Source organism: Neophocaena asiaeorientalis, unplaced genomic scaffold (genome assembly GCF_003031525.2).
Source record: "Neophocaena asiaeorientalis asiaeorientalis breed wild unplaced genomic scaffold, Neophocaena_asiaeorientalis_V1.1 scaffold27, whole genome shotgun sequence".
NCBI lineage: Eukaryota > Metazoa > Chordata > Mammalia > Artiodactyla > Phocoenidae > Neophocaena > Neophocaena asiaeorientalis.
The window spans coordinates 311,907-326,044 of NW_020172816.1; the positions used below are offsets into that span (position 1 = coordinate 311,907).

General features: G+C 44.9%; 1 protein-coding gene and 1 non-coding gene across 3 annotated transcripts in view; one reads left to right on the forward strand and one right to left on the reverse strand.

Moving 5' to 3' along the window:
- Positions 1-4,093: 4,093 nt before the first annotated feature.
- LOC112397497 (U2 spliceosomal RNA) lies at positions 4,094-4,286 on the reverse strand. The gene has a single exon (XR_003002810.1). It is a non-coding gene; the product is annotated as a U2 spliceosomal RNA (small nuclear RNA).
- A 5,163-nt stretch (positions 4,287-9,449) lies between these two features.
- Positions 9,450-14,138, forward strand: part of ABHD4 (abhydrolase domain containing 4, N-acyl phospholipase B) — a 16,487-nt gene continuing 11,798 nt past the window's right edge. Inside the window, exons 1-2 of one of the 2 annotated variants that reach the window (XM_024741671.1) lie at positions 9,450-9,529; positions 13,149-13,237. In XM_024741671.1, the coding sequence (XP_024597439.1) occupies positions 9,468-9,529; positions 13,149-13,237 (151 nt within the window). In that variant the 5' untranslated portion in view covers positions 9,450-9,467. The other variant, XM_024741672.1, reaches the window with a different exon arrangement.

The window sequence follows — 14,138 nt, forward strand, 5'->3', positions numbered from 1 at the left end:
AGTTCCTATTTCAATATAATAAGGCAAGAAGCATCAGTTTCTCTGACAAGTTGAACCTTTCTCCCTGTCTCATCAGTAAGTAGGAGGGTAGCTTCCTCACCAGTATTCAACTTCAAACTTTAAAGGCTAGGCTGATGCTTTTTAATCATTTAGGAGTGGATTCCTCAGGGAAATCAGCCAGGCTCCTTCCAGTAGTCTCTTCCTTATGTTTTGTCTGCCTTTCATCCATGTCAACTATTATCATAACATCTCCACAGGAACTCCCAAAGGGGGAAAGCAGAAGAGATGAAAAATTCACTTATTGAATGTATCCTTTTCTGAGATCTGCAAAGTCAAACACGAATATAATGACCTAAAGCTTTCTGGACTACTTAAAACAGCAAGAAGAGGTCTTCTGTGTTCAGTTTATGATTCTATAATCATTGAAACTTTTTTTGACTGATTTCTCAGTGGGAAATTGCTAACATAATGTTGGTTTCAATATTTTAAATCAGCACTTTCACATATGTAAAAAGTCATGTCCTGAGTAGTGGACATGCTCAAGAGTCAGATAATCCTGCTGTTTGCTAGTTATCTAATCCAGGACAAGTTAGTTAGTCTGACAGCCTCATTTTCCTTTTCTTTAAAATGGAAATAAGAATACCTGGCTTGTTGGGACTTAAGTAGAAATGGGCAACGTGAGAGCTGTGAGTTTCAGTTTTACTTGGGGACTTATTGAGAACTATAGCTCAGTGGACAGTGTCCACATAGCTCTGAGGAACTGCTCTGAAGAGGTCGGGGGTGGGGAGGTGATTTGGGATAAGTGCATGTATGTGATTTTGGAATAAGTGCAATCAAGCACACATCTTGGTAGAGGGCTACTGCTAGTCATGAGGCACAAATATCTTAGTTAATGATTTTAGTGCTTTTCTAAGTATGGGAAAATGCAAGAAATTGTGTTGCAGGAAAATGGGGCACGAGAAGATGGTCACATCCCAGGTCTTTGGCTTCCTGCAGGAAAGAATTCAAGAGCTAGCTGAAATAGAGTGAAAGCAGATTTATTCAGGGAGTTACACACTCCACAGACAGAAGGTGGGTCATCTCAGGAGAGAGGCCCCAGAGTATGAGGTCGTTAGTTTTTATGCGCTGGGTAATTTCATAATCTAACAAGTGGGAGGATTATTCCAGCTATTTGGGGGAAGGGGCGGAAATTTCCAGGAGCTGGGCCACTGCCTACTTTTTGGCCTTTTTTGGCCAGCCTCACTCAGAACTGTCATGGTGCTGGTGGGTGTGTCATTTAGCACGTACATGTATTACAGTGAGCTTATAATGAGGCTCAAGGTCTACTGGAATTCGAATCTCCTCCCATCTTGGGCCTAGTTGATTCTAACCAGTATTTGTCCTATCCTCTACGGCTGTGTCATTCTTTATTTTGTGGGGGGGCCAGGCCACATGGCTTGTGGGATCTTAGTTGCCTGACCAGGGATTGAACCCGGGCCCCTTCAGTGAAAGCGTCAAGTCTTAAGCACTGGACCACCAGGAAATTCCCCTGTGTGTCATTCTTTTAAAGGTTGTGTCCTGCCCCCGTCCCTCCTGTCTCAATTGGGTTCATAAAATTTTCTCCTGAAAATATCTATCTGAAGACCTGTTTTGCCGGTTTTCCCAAAGCATAGAGTGACCTCTGCCCTGAACTCCTTTCAGGGTGTACTGAAGGTCAGCAACCACAGTGGCTGGTGACTCAATCCTTTTAGAGTTGGATGGTGAGAGTGACCTTCTTTAGTTGGCAGGTTTTGGGGATTAAATGAGATAATGTTAACATTAAGCATTTAACATAGCACTTGACACAGAGTAAATGTTCAGGATATATTTGCTCTTATCAACTATCAATAACCCTGGTAATTAACTATGTCTGCTTCCCTATTTTTCTGAATAATTAGAAGTTGGCAAAGCACAGAGCCCGAATATTTTGGGCATACAAAATATTGCGTACTGGAGGGACTTCAACCCAGATGGCTCTCAGAGGGCAAATCAAATTTATAAGTTGAAGCTGCAGTCAGAGTAGACCTTAGATGTTTTGTTACTAAAACACTGAGAAGAAAAACTGTTTCCCTCTAATCAGGTTCATTGGCCCTATAATTTAGACTGACAAAAAACAGATTAACAAGAGAAAAACAAACAATTTTCCTAACATATGCATCGCACATACACAGGGGAGCACTCAGTTACAAGTAACTCAAAAGGGTGGTTCGAACTTGGGCTTATATAATGTTAACAAGCAAGATTCAACTCAATAAAATTTAAAGATTTTATTGGCTTTATTCAACAGTTCATGAGTTGGGCAGCATCCAACCAGCACATAGTAAGGCACTCTGAGGAGCTATCTAAAGAGACTTTTATAGGCAGAAGGGAGAGGGAACAATTAGATTATACTAGACAAAAAAGCAGATTGCTTACGGCAAGGTCACTTTCCTTTAGCAGATGGCTGGGGTCTATTAGGCAGATTACCTAACTAGTACTGATCAGGCAATCCCTGATTGACTGGTTTAAGATTCCATTTCTGGGAGAGCTGAAATTGTAATTAAGTTAGCATAAGTGACTCCATTTTGAGCCTGTTGTCTTGTTTTTAACAATAGCATCTTAACAAAAAGAGCAATAAATTTTTAGAGAAGTAACAAGACAGAGAAAAAGAACTTTGAGTTTCTAGGGCAGCAAATTGTGAGAAAGTAAATATGTGAAGCATTAATGAAAAATAAGGGCTAATTAGTGACGTTTGTTATGTAGATTTCTCTGGTGCCCTCCCTGGGCTGGTAAGGATCTAGAGTTCTGTCCTTCCTGGTAGAGAGAGGAGGGGAGACATCTTTCTGTCCTGCTTTTAGGCAAATAGGAGGAGGGCAGAGAGCCATCCTTGTATCTGCTTCTTCCCAGTTGCCTTCAGCTCAAAATAATCCTTATGCTAAGGTGGCATATTTTGGGGTGGCATATTCTGCTACCCTTCAACACTCAACATCATAAAACAATGGGAAAGTAGAAGGACAAGAAAGGTCCCCTTATAAACAAAGGCCATGATTTTACAATGTATCTCTCTACAGTAAGAAATGACATTCTTTATCAAAAGAAAGACAACTCCTCCAAAGAAGTGGACTCTCTAAAGAAAATCTCTGCATGAGAGTCTTGTTTTCCAATTCTTTTCTCTTGTATTTTCGCTTTCTCCTTCAGATCCCTCCTTTTGCTTCTCTCTGCTATTGCATGTAACAGCTCCATCTTTTAAACTTTGGCCCTAGTGTGGCCCAAACACCCTTTCCTTGTATGACAGTGTGATATAACCAGAAATATACATTTGTTCTTCATCTCGGTTCCTGACACAGAACTCCTTAAACCCTCATTATTTCCTAAGTGGTAAGAGCAATAGGAACATCTTTTGTTATAATACTTGTTTTTGTCCCCAATTTCAGAAATAGCTCCAGAGCAATAAAGGTAGAAGGAATGTCTTTTGTTATTCGTAACAAACTCCTTTCAACCACGCTGGAGTTTATGTTAATGAAGTGACTTCTGGGAAGTCCCTAAGGATGGGGGCTAGATGCCAGGGGAATGATTATCACATGATTCCAAGGTTGGAACTTTCAGTTCCTCCTCAAGGTCGAGGAAGGGGAGAGGGGCTGGAGATTGAATTCAGTCACGAATGGCCAATTATATAATCAATCATGCCTATGTAATGAAGCCTCCATTAAAAAAACGCTAACCAAAAAGGGTTCCAAGAACTTATAAGTTGCTGATCACATCCAGATGCTGGGAGGGTCACACATCCCAAGAGGGAATGGAAGCTCTTTGCCTCTTCCCCAGTATCTCAACTTATGCATCTCTTCTTTAGGGCTGTTTCTTCTCTTTTCTTTTCTTTTCTATATTTATTTTTGGCTGCACTGGATCTTCATTGCTGCGCACAGGCTTTCTCTAGTTGCGGCGAGCAGGGCTACTCTTCGTTGCGGTGCGTGGGCTTCTCATTGCAGTGGCAGCACAGGGATCGAACCTGCGCCCCTGTATTGCAAGGCGGATTCTTACCCACTGGACCACCAGGGAAGTCTGGTTATTGCTTTTTAAACTTCAGTTATTATCCCCAGAGGAGCGCACCAGTCCTGGAGGTACTGCAATACCAGATCAATGCGTGGAAGTGGATGGAGCAAGCTCCTACTCCAACTCCCTGCTCCAAAAAATCTGTTTAATATGTTGTTCTCAGAAAGAGAACGTATCATATATTAAACTGGTAAGAACAGATACTACACTTGATCTTAGCCAAAAGGCCGAGAAGCGATGGAACTTTAATTTTTATTAATTCAAATCTAAGTAGCCACATGTGGCTAGTAGCTGTCATATTGGAGAGAGCAACTTTAGAGCTATTGTACTCAGTTCCTTTGTTTACTCTAAGGGTCACACCATATACATAGTTCATTCAAAAGGCGATGACACCCATTTGAAACCAAAGAATGATCTATCCCTGCCAGGCCTGAACTGTCAGGTCATCAGTTCCACCTACTTCTGGAATATTTAATATGACTTACAGGCACAGGAAGGAGGTGTGGTGCTCCAAGGACAATGGTGCTTCAAGGACAAAGGGCGACCCTGCCTGAAAAAGTTTCGAGGTGACACGCCCTACTGGACTCTTAATCAATCGCCCTCCCCACCATGTTGCGATGGTTACAAAATTCCTGAGCCCACCTGTTCCAAATAAGGAAAGGCATCTTCCCTGTCTCACTCCCACCCTATAGAAGGAAGGTATATGTGCCTCAACCATCAGTAAACAAAATTTTCACCTCGGACCATTCCTTTGTTTTCTGGCTATAAAAACTGATCAATAGCACGTGTTCAGACTCGACTCTCCCAGACTACCAGGAAGTCGGCCCGCTGTTCTGGCAGCGACCCTTGCCTCCAATAAATTCTATCTTCTTTACATTCTACCTGTGTCTGGAAATTCTTTTCCAACCCGCGTTCAGACCACGACAAGAGGGTTTGTTAAAATTAGTTTCCATCCATAAAGACCATATTAATACTTTAATCACACATAAAATCATATGTAAAATTGTTACCGAGCCCAAGCTCGCTCTGCTTGCTGCACGACAGCCCAATAAATCGGAGAGAGGTGTTGAGGCAAGGGATACAATACGACTTTATTCGGAAAGCCGGCAGACTGAGAAAATGGCAGACTAGTGTGTCCGAAAAACCATCTTACGGGGTTTGGATGCCAGTTCCTTTTATAGAACAGAGAGGGGGAGGAGATGAGGAAGTAAAGTAAAAAGACCATAAGATTTGCAATGTCCCCTGGAATGGCCAGCCTTGGGGAGGGGTTGTGTTAATTTCTTCTTTCTTGCAGCCACCCACAGGTGGACAGGGTCAGGATGTTTCCCTGAAAAAAGGCACTTTGGTTCAGGCAGAGAGGCAGCGTTCCCTGAGGCAGGCCACTGTGTATAGACAGTATCCTTTTAGTGAACAAAAGCAACAGTAATCAAAGGTTAAAGTAGAAGAAACAGATCCAACAGGTAGTCAGATTTGGCTCTTCCCCGTTACAAAATCACATGTGTTGGAGGTACAAGATACACCTGCACGTAGTGTATCTTACCTTGAAGTTAAGGAGAAATAAGAACCTTACATTTCTCCTCAGAGGCCTGCCTAGAGCAGGCCTGAGAGTCTTCTCCACTCTATAATTCTAACAGATCCAGCCTAATCCTGAGATATCCCAGCTCTGGGGATGAAACCAAACAGAACCCTGCAGGACCCTGCCTGGTACAAAAGCCTGTCTGTGTCTCCTGTTTCTTATTTGTAGAAAAAGGCTTTGGTCTCCTAGGCCTTACCTGAGTGCCAAAGAGCAGACTCGAGCAGTTACTAATTAGGGAGATGAAGGAACACAGAAACAAAGGCAGAGCAGTCAAGAAACAATTGTTCAATGATAAACCAGCCCAAGTTCCTCCTCAAAGGATATACATAATGATCTGACATATATCTTTGAGTTGTTCTGCAGAAACTAACATCCCCACCCAGCTGGAGGATGGTGGCTCTATGCTGAGCACAAGCACATAGACCCCAGACTGGTTGGAACCAGAAGGTTGATGATTAAAATTCCTGAAACACCACCCTGTTACCTCACCACCAACCAGTCAGAAGAAAGTCATGCCCCTTGCAACCCTAACTTCAAATGTTGCCTTTAAGAATATATATATATATGTATGTATAACTGAATCACTTTGCTGTACAGCAGAAATTAACACAGCACTGTAAATCAACTATACTTCAATAAAAAAACTTTGATTAAAAAATTTTTAATAAATAAATAATTTTTTTGAAAAAATAATAATCCTTTCCTGAAAGCCATCGGGGATTTCAGGTCTTTTGAGCACAAGCCACCTGTACTCCTGGCCGGGCCCTGCAATAACTACTATACTTTCCTTCACCACAACCCAGTGTCAGTAAATTAGCTTTGCTGTGTGGTGGTGAGCAGACACAAGTTCAGTTCAGTAACAGGGACACCTTAAGGGATCTATTAACTTTGGTTATAAAAGGCATTTTCCGTATGTTCAAGTTTCCTACTTCTCTCCAACCTCTACTGTAGAGCTGGGTTGGCACACAGAAACAAAGTACAAATGCTTCTGTGCACTGCCTTAAGAGATGAGGTCTAGAGAGATCTAATACCAGTTCCAGCCAGGTCATCCTTGCCCCAGAAAGTTCTACATCTTACAGGTTTTCAGAAAAGTGGGAGATTTTGTTGCCCTGTCTCAGAGTGATGTAGCCTGGAATTTCCTATATGGTAGAGCTTCCAAAAGCCCTTGACACGGATGATCAGAGAAAAATGCACAAACTAAAAGTTGAGAGTTAAGTTTTATTTGGGGACCTTACTGAGGACTGTAGCCTGGGAGACAGCCTCTCAGATAGCTCTGAGGAACTGCTCCGAAGAGGAGCCAGGATATACAGTTTTTGCTTAAAACAAAAACAAAAACGTAGTCGAACGTGGAAATATTACTGCTTATCACAAAAAACAGACATCTCAACTTAATTTTAGGGCTTTACTATGTGTGGGGAAGATGCAAACATCTGGGGTTCACTGAAATTATTCCTTAGCTATGCATCTTAACCATCTAGGACCAGTATCCAGAGCACAGAATGTTTCCTGTTTCTCTCCATCCTGACTTCCCCTCAGGGCGCACCATGGGGTGGGAGTGTGCAGGGGGAGACCTCACTGGCTGATGGCTTGATGGCGGGCAACATTCTTTGTTTACTGGAATGACAGGCAACATTCCCCTTCCATAACACTTAGCACATTGTTTTCTAGGTACTTGTTTATACATATACCTCCTCACTAGACTTTTCGTCCATTTCTTTCTCCAGTAAGGACTGACTGTGTACTCTGTGCCACACTCTGTCCTAGGGGCTGTCAGCAAAGCTGAGAAGAAGACAAGGTCCTCCAGGAAACTTGGGCTCTAGTGGAGGGAAAATGATAATAAATGAGTCCACAAATATGCACGATAATTTAATAAAATAGAGTAATGTGATAGAGTGACTGGGCATCTCTTTTAGACCCTGTTGTCACAGCAAAGGCCTCAGAAGAGGGGAGGTTTGAGCTGAGCTCCCAAAACAAAGTTGCCAACTCTGCAAAGGGACAAATAGCCTAGGGTGGCAAAAGATAGAAAGCCTATGTTTACTACTAGAGCAGCCTGTTTCTTTACTTTTTTTTTTTTTTTTTTTTTTTTTTTTTTTTTTGACCACGCTGCGCGGCCTGCGGGATCTTAGTTTCCCGACCAGGGATTGAATCCAGGCCCTCTGTAGTGAAAGCTCAGAGTCCTAACACTGGACTGCCAGGGAATTCCCTGTGTTCCAGGGAATTCCCTGTGTTTCTTTACTTTTGATGATGGTGTTCTTAGTGCCTAACATAATGCTTGGCTTTGAATAGGTGTGTATATAATAATAATAATGGTACCTTTTTAGCATAAACAAATGTACTAAATGTTTATTTGAATTATCTTGGTTAATTCTTACAAGACTGAAGAAGAAAATTAAAGAGATGCTAAATAATTTACCCACAAGCATGCAGTAGAGAAGTGGTAAAAACCAAAACTGACCTGCACCCAGAATTCATTGAACTTCAGCATCTGAAGTGCTTCCTAAAAAATTGCAGCTTTTAGCATCAAACCAAACCAAATGAATTAGAATCTCAGCGGGTAGGGATTTGGAAACCTGAATTTTTAACAAGCCAGCCAGATGACTGTAATGCACCCTGAAGTGTAGGACCACTCTGCTTTGTTGTAAGAATGAATGAGAGACAGGTCCTCTGCTATTTGTACTACTTTGCCCCACATCTTACAAATTCCTAGACCCCTAAAGTCTATAAATGTCTATTCTCTTAAACTTCAATCCCTTGTAATGCTAATCAGATCAGCTTAACACTGTGTTACAAGAAAGAAGAAATCTCAGGATCTCCTGAGTCCTGCAGGAAGGCTAAAAAAACAAACAAGCCACCTTGACAAACCCCTACCACCAGCATTCTCCCACCCGCCATCCACTATCTCTACTCTGGTTTTAACCTAATCAAGAGGATGACCACCCCAGGGACATCAGGCCCCGTTTACCAGTTCAGGTAAGTTCTGGAGTCAGCCTTAAGATCTGACTCCTCTGCTGAGCAAGCCAATCAGGACCTCTCTCTCTCCAGCCCCCATCCCAGCTACCTAAAGCGGACCCACCTATGTAGGCTAGTCCTTCAACTGCTCCCCCTGGGGAAGGGGAGGCAGGGATACCAAACTGACGGAGACCTGGGGTTGAGCCACCCTGTCCCTGCGAACCAGGCTGGGGCCAAAGACAACCCCAGAGCAGAGGAATGCTCATCTTGGCATGTGTGGCTTAGGTTTAGGGTGGCCAGATAAAGTACAGGATGCCCATTTATGTCCTAAATATTGCATGGGACATGCTTACTCCAAAAAAGGATTTGCTGCTTATCTGCAGTTCAACTCTAACTAGGCGTCCTGGGTTTTATTTCCGAGATTTGGTAGTCTACTTGGGCCACAGGCTCTCAGACCCTTTGTAGGCGCGTTCAACGGTGGGTAGTGTCTCCACAAACATCTTGAGCATCTGATTAGAAGGAACACTAAGGGGTGGACTTGAGGGCATGGGGTGGCTATAATAGGGAAGCCCAGTGGGTGTGCGGGAGCGTGCAGGGGTAGTTAATTCACTTTTTAATTATCAGAGAGTAGAGGTTTGATGGAGCTCCTGTGAGGGACTCGGTAGTTTCAGTACTACTTATCTCCCTCACTGTCCCCAAATATGTGACCAGAACTACTGTCCTATTCTGTGACGCTCTCGGAGACATCTCATGTGCCCCAGCTGTCCCAGCCGGCTGGGTTCAGAGCCCCAGCCCGCGTCCTGGGGCCCCTCCTCCCTGTTCGCGGCGCTGGCCACGCCCCACTTTGCTATCCTACCCTTTTCTGGGTCAGCTGGTGCTGGCGTCAGGCGGAGGGATGGGCTGGCTCAGCTCGACCCGGCAGGGCTTGTTTACTATGGCTGATGATCTGGAGCAGCAGTGAGTTAACCCTGTCTCTTTCTCTATCTCTATCTCTGGGCCATGAACCTGGGACTGTCTGTGGCTGAGGAACAGTTTTAGACACCTTCCAGACTTTCCTTTTTCAGGTCGGCTTCAGGGGAGGGCTGGGAGGTTGCGTTTGGTTGCTTTCCTTTTGCCCAGAAGATGCGGCAGCAGAGCCAGGGGAGCAATGGAAGAGAACGATTTCTACAGCCCAGCGGTTCTGACTTTCCACTTTAGTGTTCGCGTTCATTCCTTGCTCCCCTCTAGTCTATGTACCCTGGGATTAGATTTAGTGGTGATGTCTCAGATTCCCCCAAAGCAAGCGTGTGGACGCGGGTGCGGGGGTAACAGCCAGGTCTGCTCGTCTGGATTTGCTCCAGGTCGGGAGGCAGGGGTGTGGGAAGAGCCTCGCTTAGCCCAGCCCAGCACGGGTAAGGCGTGGCAAGCGGAGAGCGGGCTCCACTGCGCTGGGATTGGTCTGGGTTAATAGGATTGCAAGTTTCTTTCGCTCTCGCCAACCGAGACGCTTAGTCGCTGGCAATCCTTGTTGATAGTTTTTAATCATCATAACAATATCCTTAATGCTGCGGTTTCATAATTAGAGCTTTTGGAATTTGTTAACACCGTCTCAAGGACATCAAGTTTGGGATGCCACCTGTAGGTGGTGTGACAAGCAGTTCACAGTCTGATAGGAGCAAGGAAAAGTTGCTTGGAGAATGACTCAGCTTCCAGCCAAGCGGGGGGCGGGGGCGCGCGGGGGGGGGCGTGTTCACCAAAACTGGGCCTTTCCTGGATCCCGTGTTCCCCCTTGTTTCCCCCTTTTCAGAGCTGTTTGCAAAACTAATTAAGGTTATGACAATAATAGCTTCCTGGACTTGAAGGAACTGCCCAGGAGAGTGGTGTTTTTCCAAAATGATGCTTCCAAGAGGAGATTTACAATAGCTACGATGACTTTGAGAAATCGAATATTAGAGCTGGTAGAGATTCAGGTAGATCAGTTCCTTTTTACAAATGAAGAATCCAGTGCCCAAAGAAGTTAGGAGAACTCAAGATCACAGAGGTCTAGAACAGTCTTCTCACCCAGCACAGAACCCCTTCTGCCTCACCCACCATCAGGATAAAGGCACCCTAAAGGGAAGAGACAACCCCAGCCAGGCTAAGTTCATGGCTAAGTGGCTGCTTTGCTTCTTGCCTGAATTCCCCAGCTCAGTCCTCATCTCCCCAGTGGTATGGAGCAGACAGTGTGCCAGGGACTATTTCCAGTGCTTTACCAGTAGCATTTTTGGTGAAGAAGAGAGGAAAAGCTCTCCCTGAAGAGTATCTCTGCAGAGCAGCCCTTGATGCTGTTCCTTGGAACAACATTTCTCCTGAGTGCTGCTTTGGGCAGATATAAGGCAATGTGGGGTCCAGATGACATGCCCTGACTTGTCACAGTCTCTGTGGGGTGGAGAGAAGGTTTGTCTCTTAAGACTGGCAACATTCTGTGGTCTTGGTGCCCGTGCTTCAAGCCTATAAGGAATTCCAGTGGAATATTCAAAGGGTTCTGAGTCTTCGCAGGACTGCATTGATTGAGCGTGACAGCTCTCATCTGGCTAAAGCCATTGATGGACCAGTTTCAGCTGCAACCTCAGTATTTCTTTCAAACCTCAGTCACTGAGATTTGCTACTTGCAAAACACTGGGAATACAGATAGCTTATGATTTAGCTGGGGAAAAGAACATTTATTGGGACTTTATCTTGTGCTAGTGTGATGTCTCTGTGCATTCATTCGTTTGATCTTTATAACAACCCTATGAGGTAGATACTATTATTACCTCCCTTTAAAGATGAGGAAACTGACAGAGAAGGCTAAATAATGTGTCCAAAGACACATTGCTTGTGAGTGGCAATGCCAGGATTAGAACTTCAGCCTTAGGTCACACCTCCTTTCAGAAAACAGACAAGTGTGAAACTGTGCTTGTATAATGTGAGTATTCGTGTGTGGCCTTGAAAAAATAAGGCGAAACCTGGATTTGAGATCCAGGCATCACTTTGCTCATCTGTAAAATAAAGAGTCTGGACTAGATTTCTAAGGAACTATTCTAATCTAAAATTCTGCACTTCAAATGATGTAGCAAGATGCCCAATGTGTGCCATGGGGGGGTTGGTAATAGTTCCCTCGCTCCCCCGCAGAATGCCCCTGATTGACTGTTCTGATGTTTACAGGCCCTTTCTGTAACTGGTGGTGTGGATCCTGAAATCTACTTCATCCAGACAGAGTTCAAGAAAAGAGAAATATCATATGGGATGGAAAAGGAATAATAAAAGCTCATTCATTGAGCATCTGTTTTGTCCCAGGCACCTTATGAGGTCCCTTCCATATCTAGATGCTCAAAGACAGGTTATTTAACAGGCCAACACCAGTCTGCTTGTAAATGATATTATTGTGACTTAGATCCAGGGTGTTTTTTTTTTAAAAAAGCATTTTTTGGGGGGTTTGTTTGTTTGTTTGTTTTTGGCTGCATTGGGTCTTCGTTGCTGCATGTGGGCTTTCTCTAGTTGCGGCGAGCAGGGCCTACTCTTCATTGCAGTGGCTTCTCTTGTTGCAGAGCACGGGGCTCTTCAGTAGTTGTGGCACGTGGGCTCAATAGTTGTGGCTCGCGGGCTTTAGAGTGCAGGCCCAGTAGTTGTGGTGCACTGGCTTAGTTGCTCCCCAGCATGTGGGATCTTCCTGGACCAGGGCTCAATCCCGTGTCCCCTGCATTGGCAGGCGGATTCTAAACTACTGTACCAGCAGGGAAGTCCCTAGATCCAGGGTTTTTAAAAATTATTCCACAACTGCTACTTTCAACCTCTACCCTGCAATGACTTAAATTTCCCTGGGTATAAAGTAGAAAGCAAGATAGGTTATCTTATCTGTTTTACCGCATGCCACTGGAGGTGATGACATGTGTGAGCTTTCTACTCATTTTATAAACTGGAAACAAGACCAAGGGCAACCTTTGTCCTGTCAGGGAATCACAGCAGGACTTGAACCCAGGTCTCCCTCATCCTACTCCCTGCCTCTCCCATCATGTCATTCAAGTCTGGACTGATTGATTGCCTGAGAGCCCAACTGGGCACTGACACAGTGCTCTGTACTTCCAGAGGCTTGGAAGAGGGCAGACACAAACACTGGTGCCCTGCCAGAAGGGCAGGTGGCATGGGAATTTTCCCTACTCTAAGGGAACATACAGTCCTAGGGATGGCAAAGGAGAACTGAAACATTAGTTAAAAGTTGGCTTTTTCCCCCTTGTGACCTCCTTGAACATTATAATAACCAGTAACAAAGTGGAGTTGTAAAGCTCCAATGAGATAAAAAACTGTGAAAGGGCTTTGTAAACTGTGAAGTGTCGTGCACATGGTATTCTGAGTATCTGTTGAAACAAAGGGCATGTTGTTGTTAATAACCATTTACCAGAGAAGAGTAACAGGCTATCAGGCAGCCATGGAATTGCTGACTGCCATAGGGGCAGGTTTCCTGAGCCTGGAAACATCCTGCACACTGATAACTCTTTTGTAACTAACTGCCGGCAAGCCTCCGAGCATCAGTGTTTCCAGCTTTGCCAGTGAGTGTCTCTGTGTCTCCCTGTCCCAGGCCTCAAGGCTGGCTGAGCAGCTGGCTGCCCGCTTGGCGCCCCACTTCCATGTCTCAGCTGAAGAATGTGGAAGCCAGGATCCTCCAGTGTAAGTAGAAGGGACACTCATCCCACCTCCCTCGGGAGGCCCAGGATACAGAATCTTCCCGGAGCCTGGCACACTGAGCCCACTGATTCCTGATTGACAATGCTTGGGGTGGGAGGAAGGGATGTCTGTGACTGGAGGGAAAAGATTTGCCCAGAGGACACACATTCCATGATAGTGGTTCCTTGACATCTCCCTCCCTGTCCATCATGCTGGTTTCTGTCACATCGAACAACTTCACCTCAAACCCTGTACCAGCTATTAACATACAACATGTACAAATGTACACATTCTCTCCTTTACTTCTTCCTTCTCCTATTCTTTTCTTTTGCCATCTCTCCCTTTCTCATCAAACACACAAGCACTTCTTAGATTTACCATCTTCCTACCCAAGGACCAGCAGTCCTGTATTCTCTAATATTACTATTCCTTGTGTTCTGCCCAGTTAGCGCCCCCCACCCCACCCCACCATCCAGTTACCAGAGTGGTTAGGGATTCCCACAGACCAGCTCTAGTGGGCAGTGTTCTGTGGGGGTTAAGGCATCCCAGGGACATCAGCAGCCACCGACTCAAACAAGATCCTTGGGCCACATCTCCCCATATTCCTCATATGATCTTCCCCGCCCTATAGCCACTGCCCCAGCCATGGCTACCCTCTCTCTTATGGGCTAAGTACAACCACAGAACAGCCACAGTTTTCAAGCCTTTCAAGCTGTCTGGGATCATCTGTGGGGGTTAAGGCATCCCAGGGACATCAGCAGCCACCGACTCAAACAAGATCCTTGGGCCACATCTCCCCATATTCCTCATATGATCTTCCCCGCCCTATAGCCACTGCCCCAGCCATGGCTACCCTCTCTCTTATGGGCTAAGTACAACCACAGAACAGCCACAGTTTTCAAGC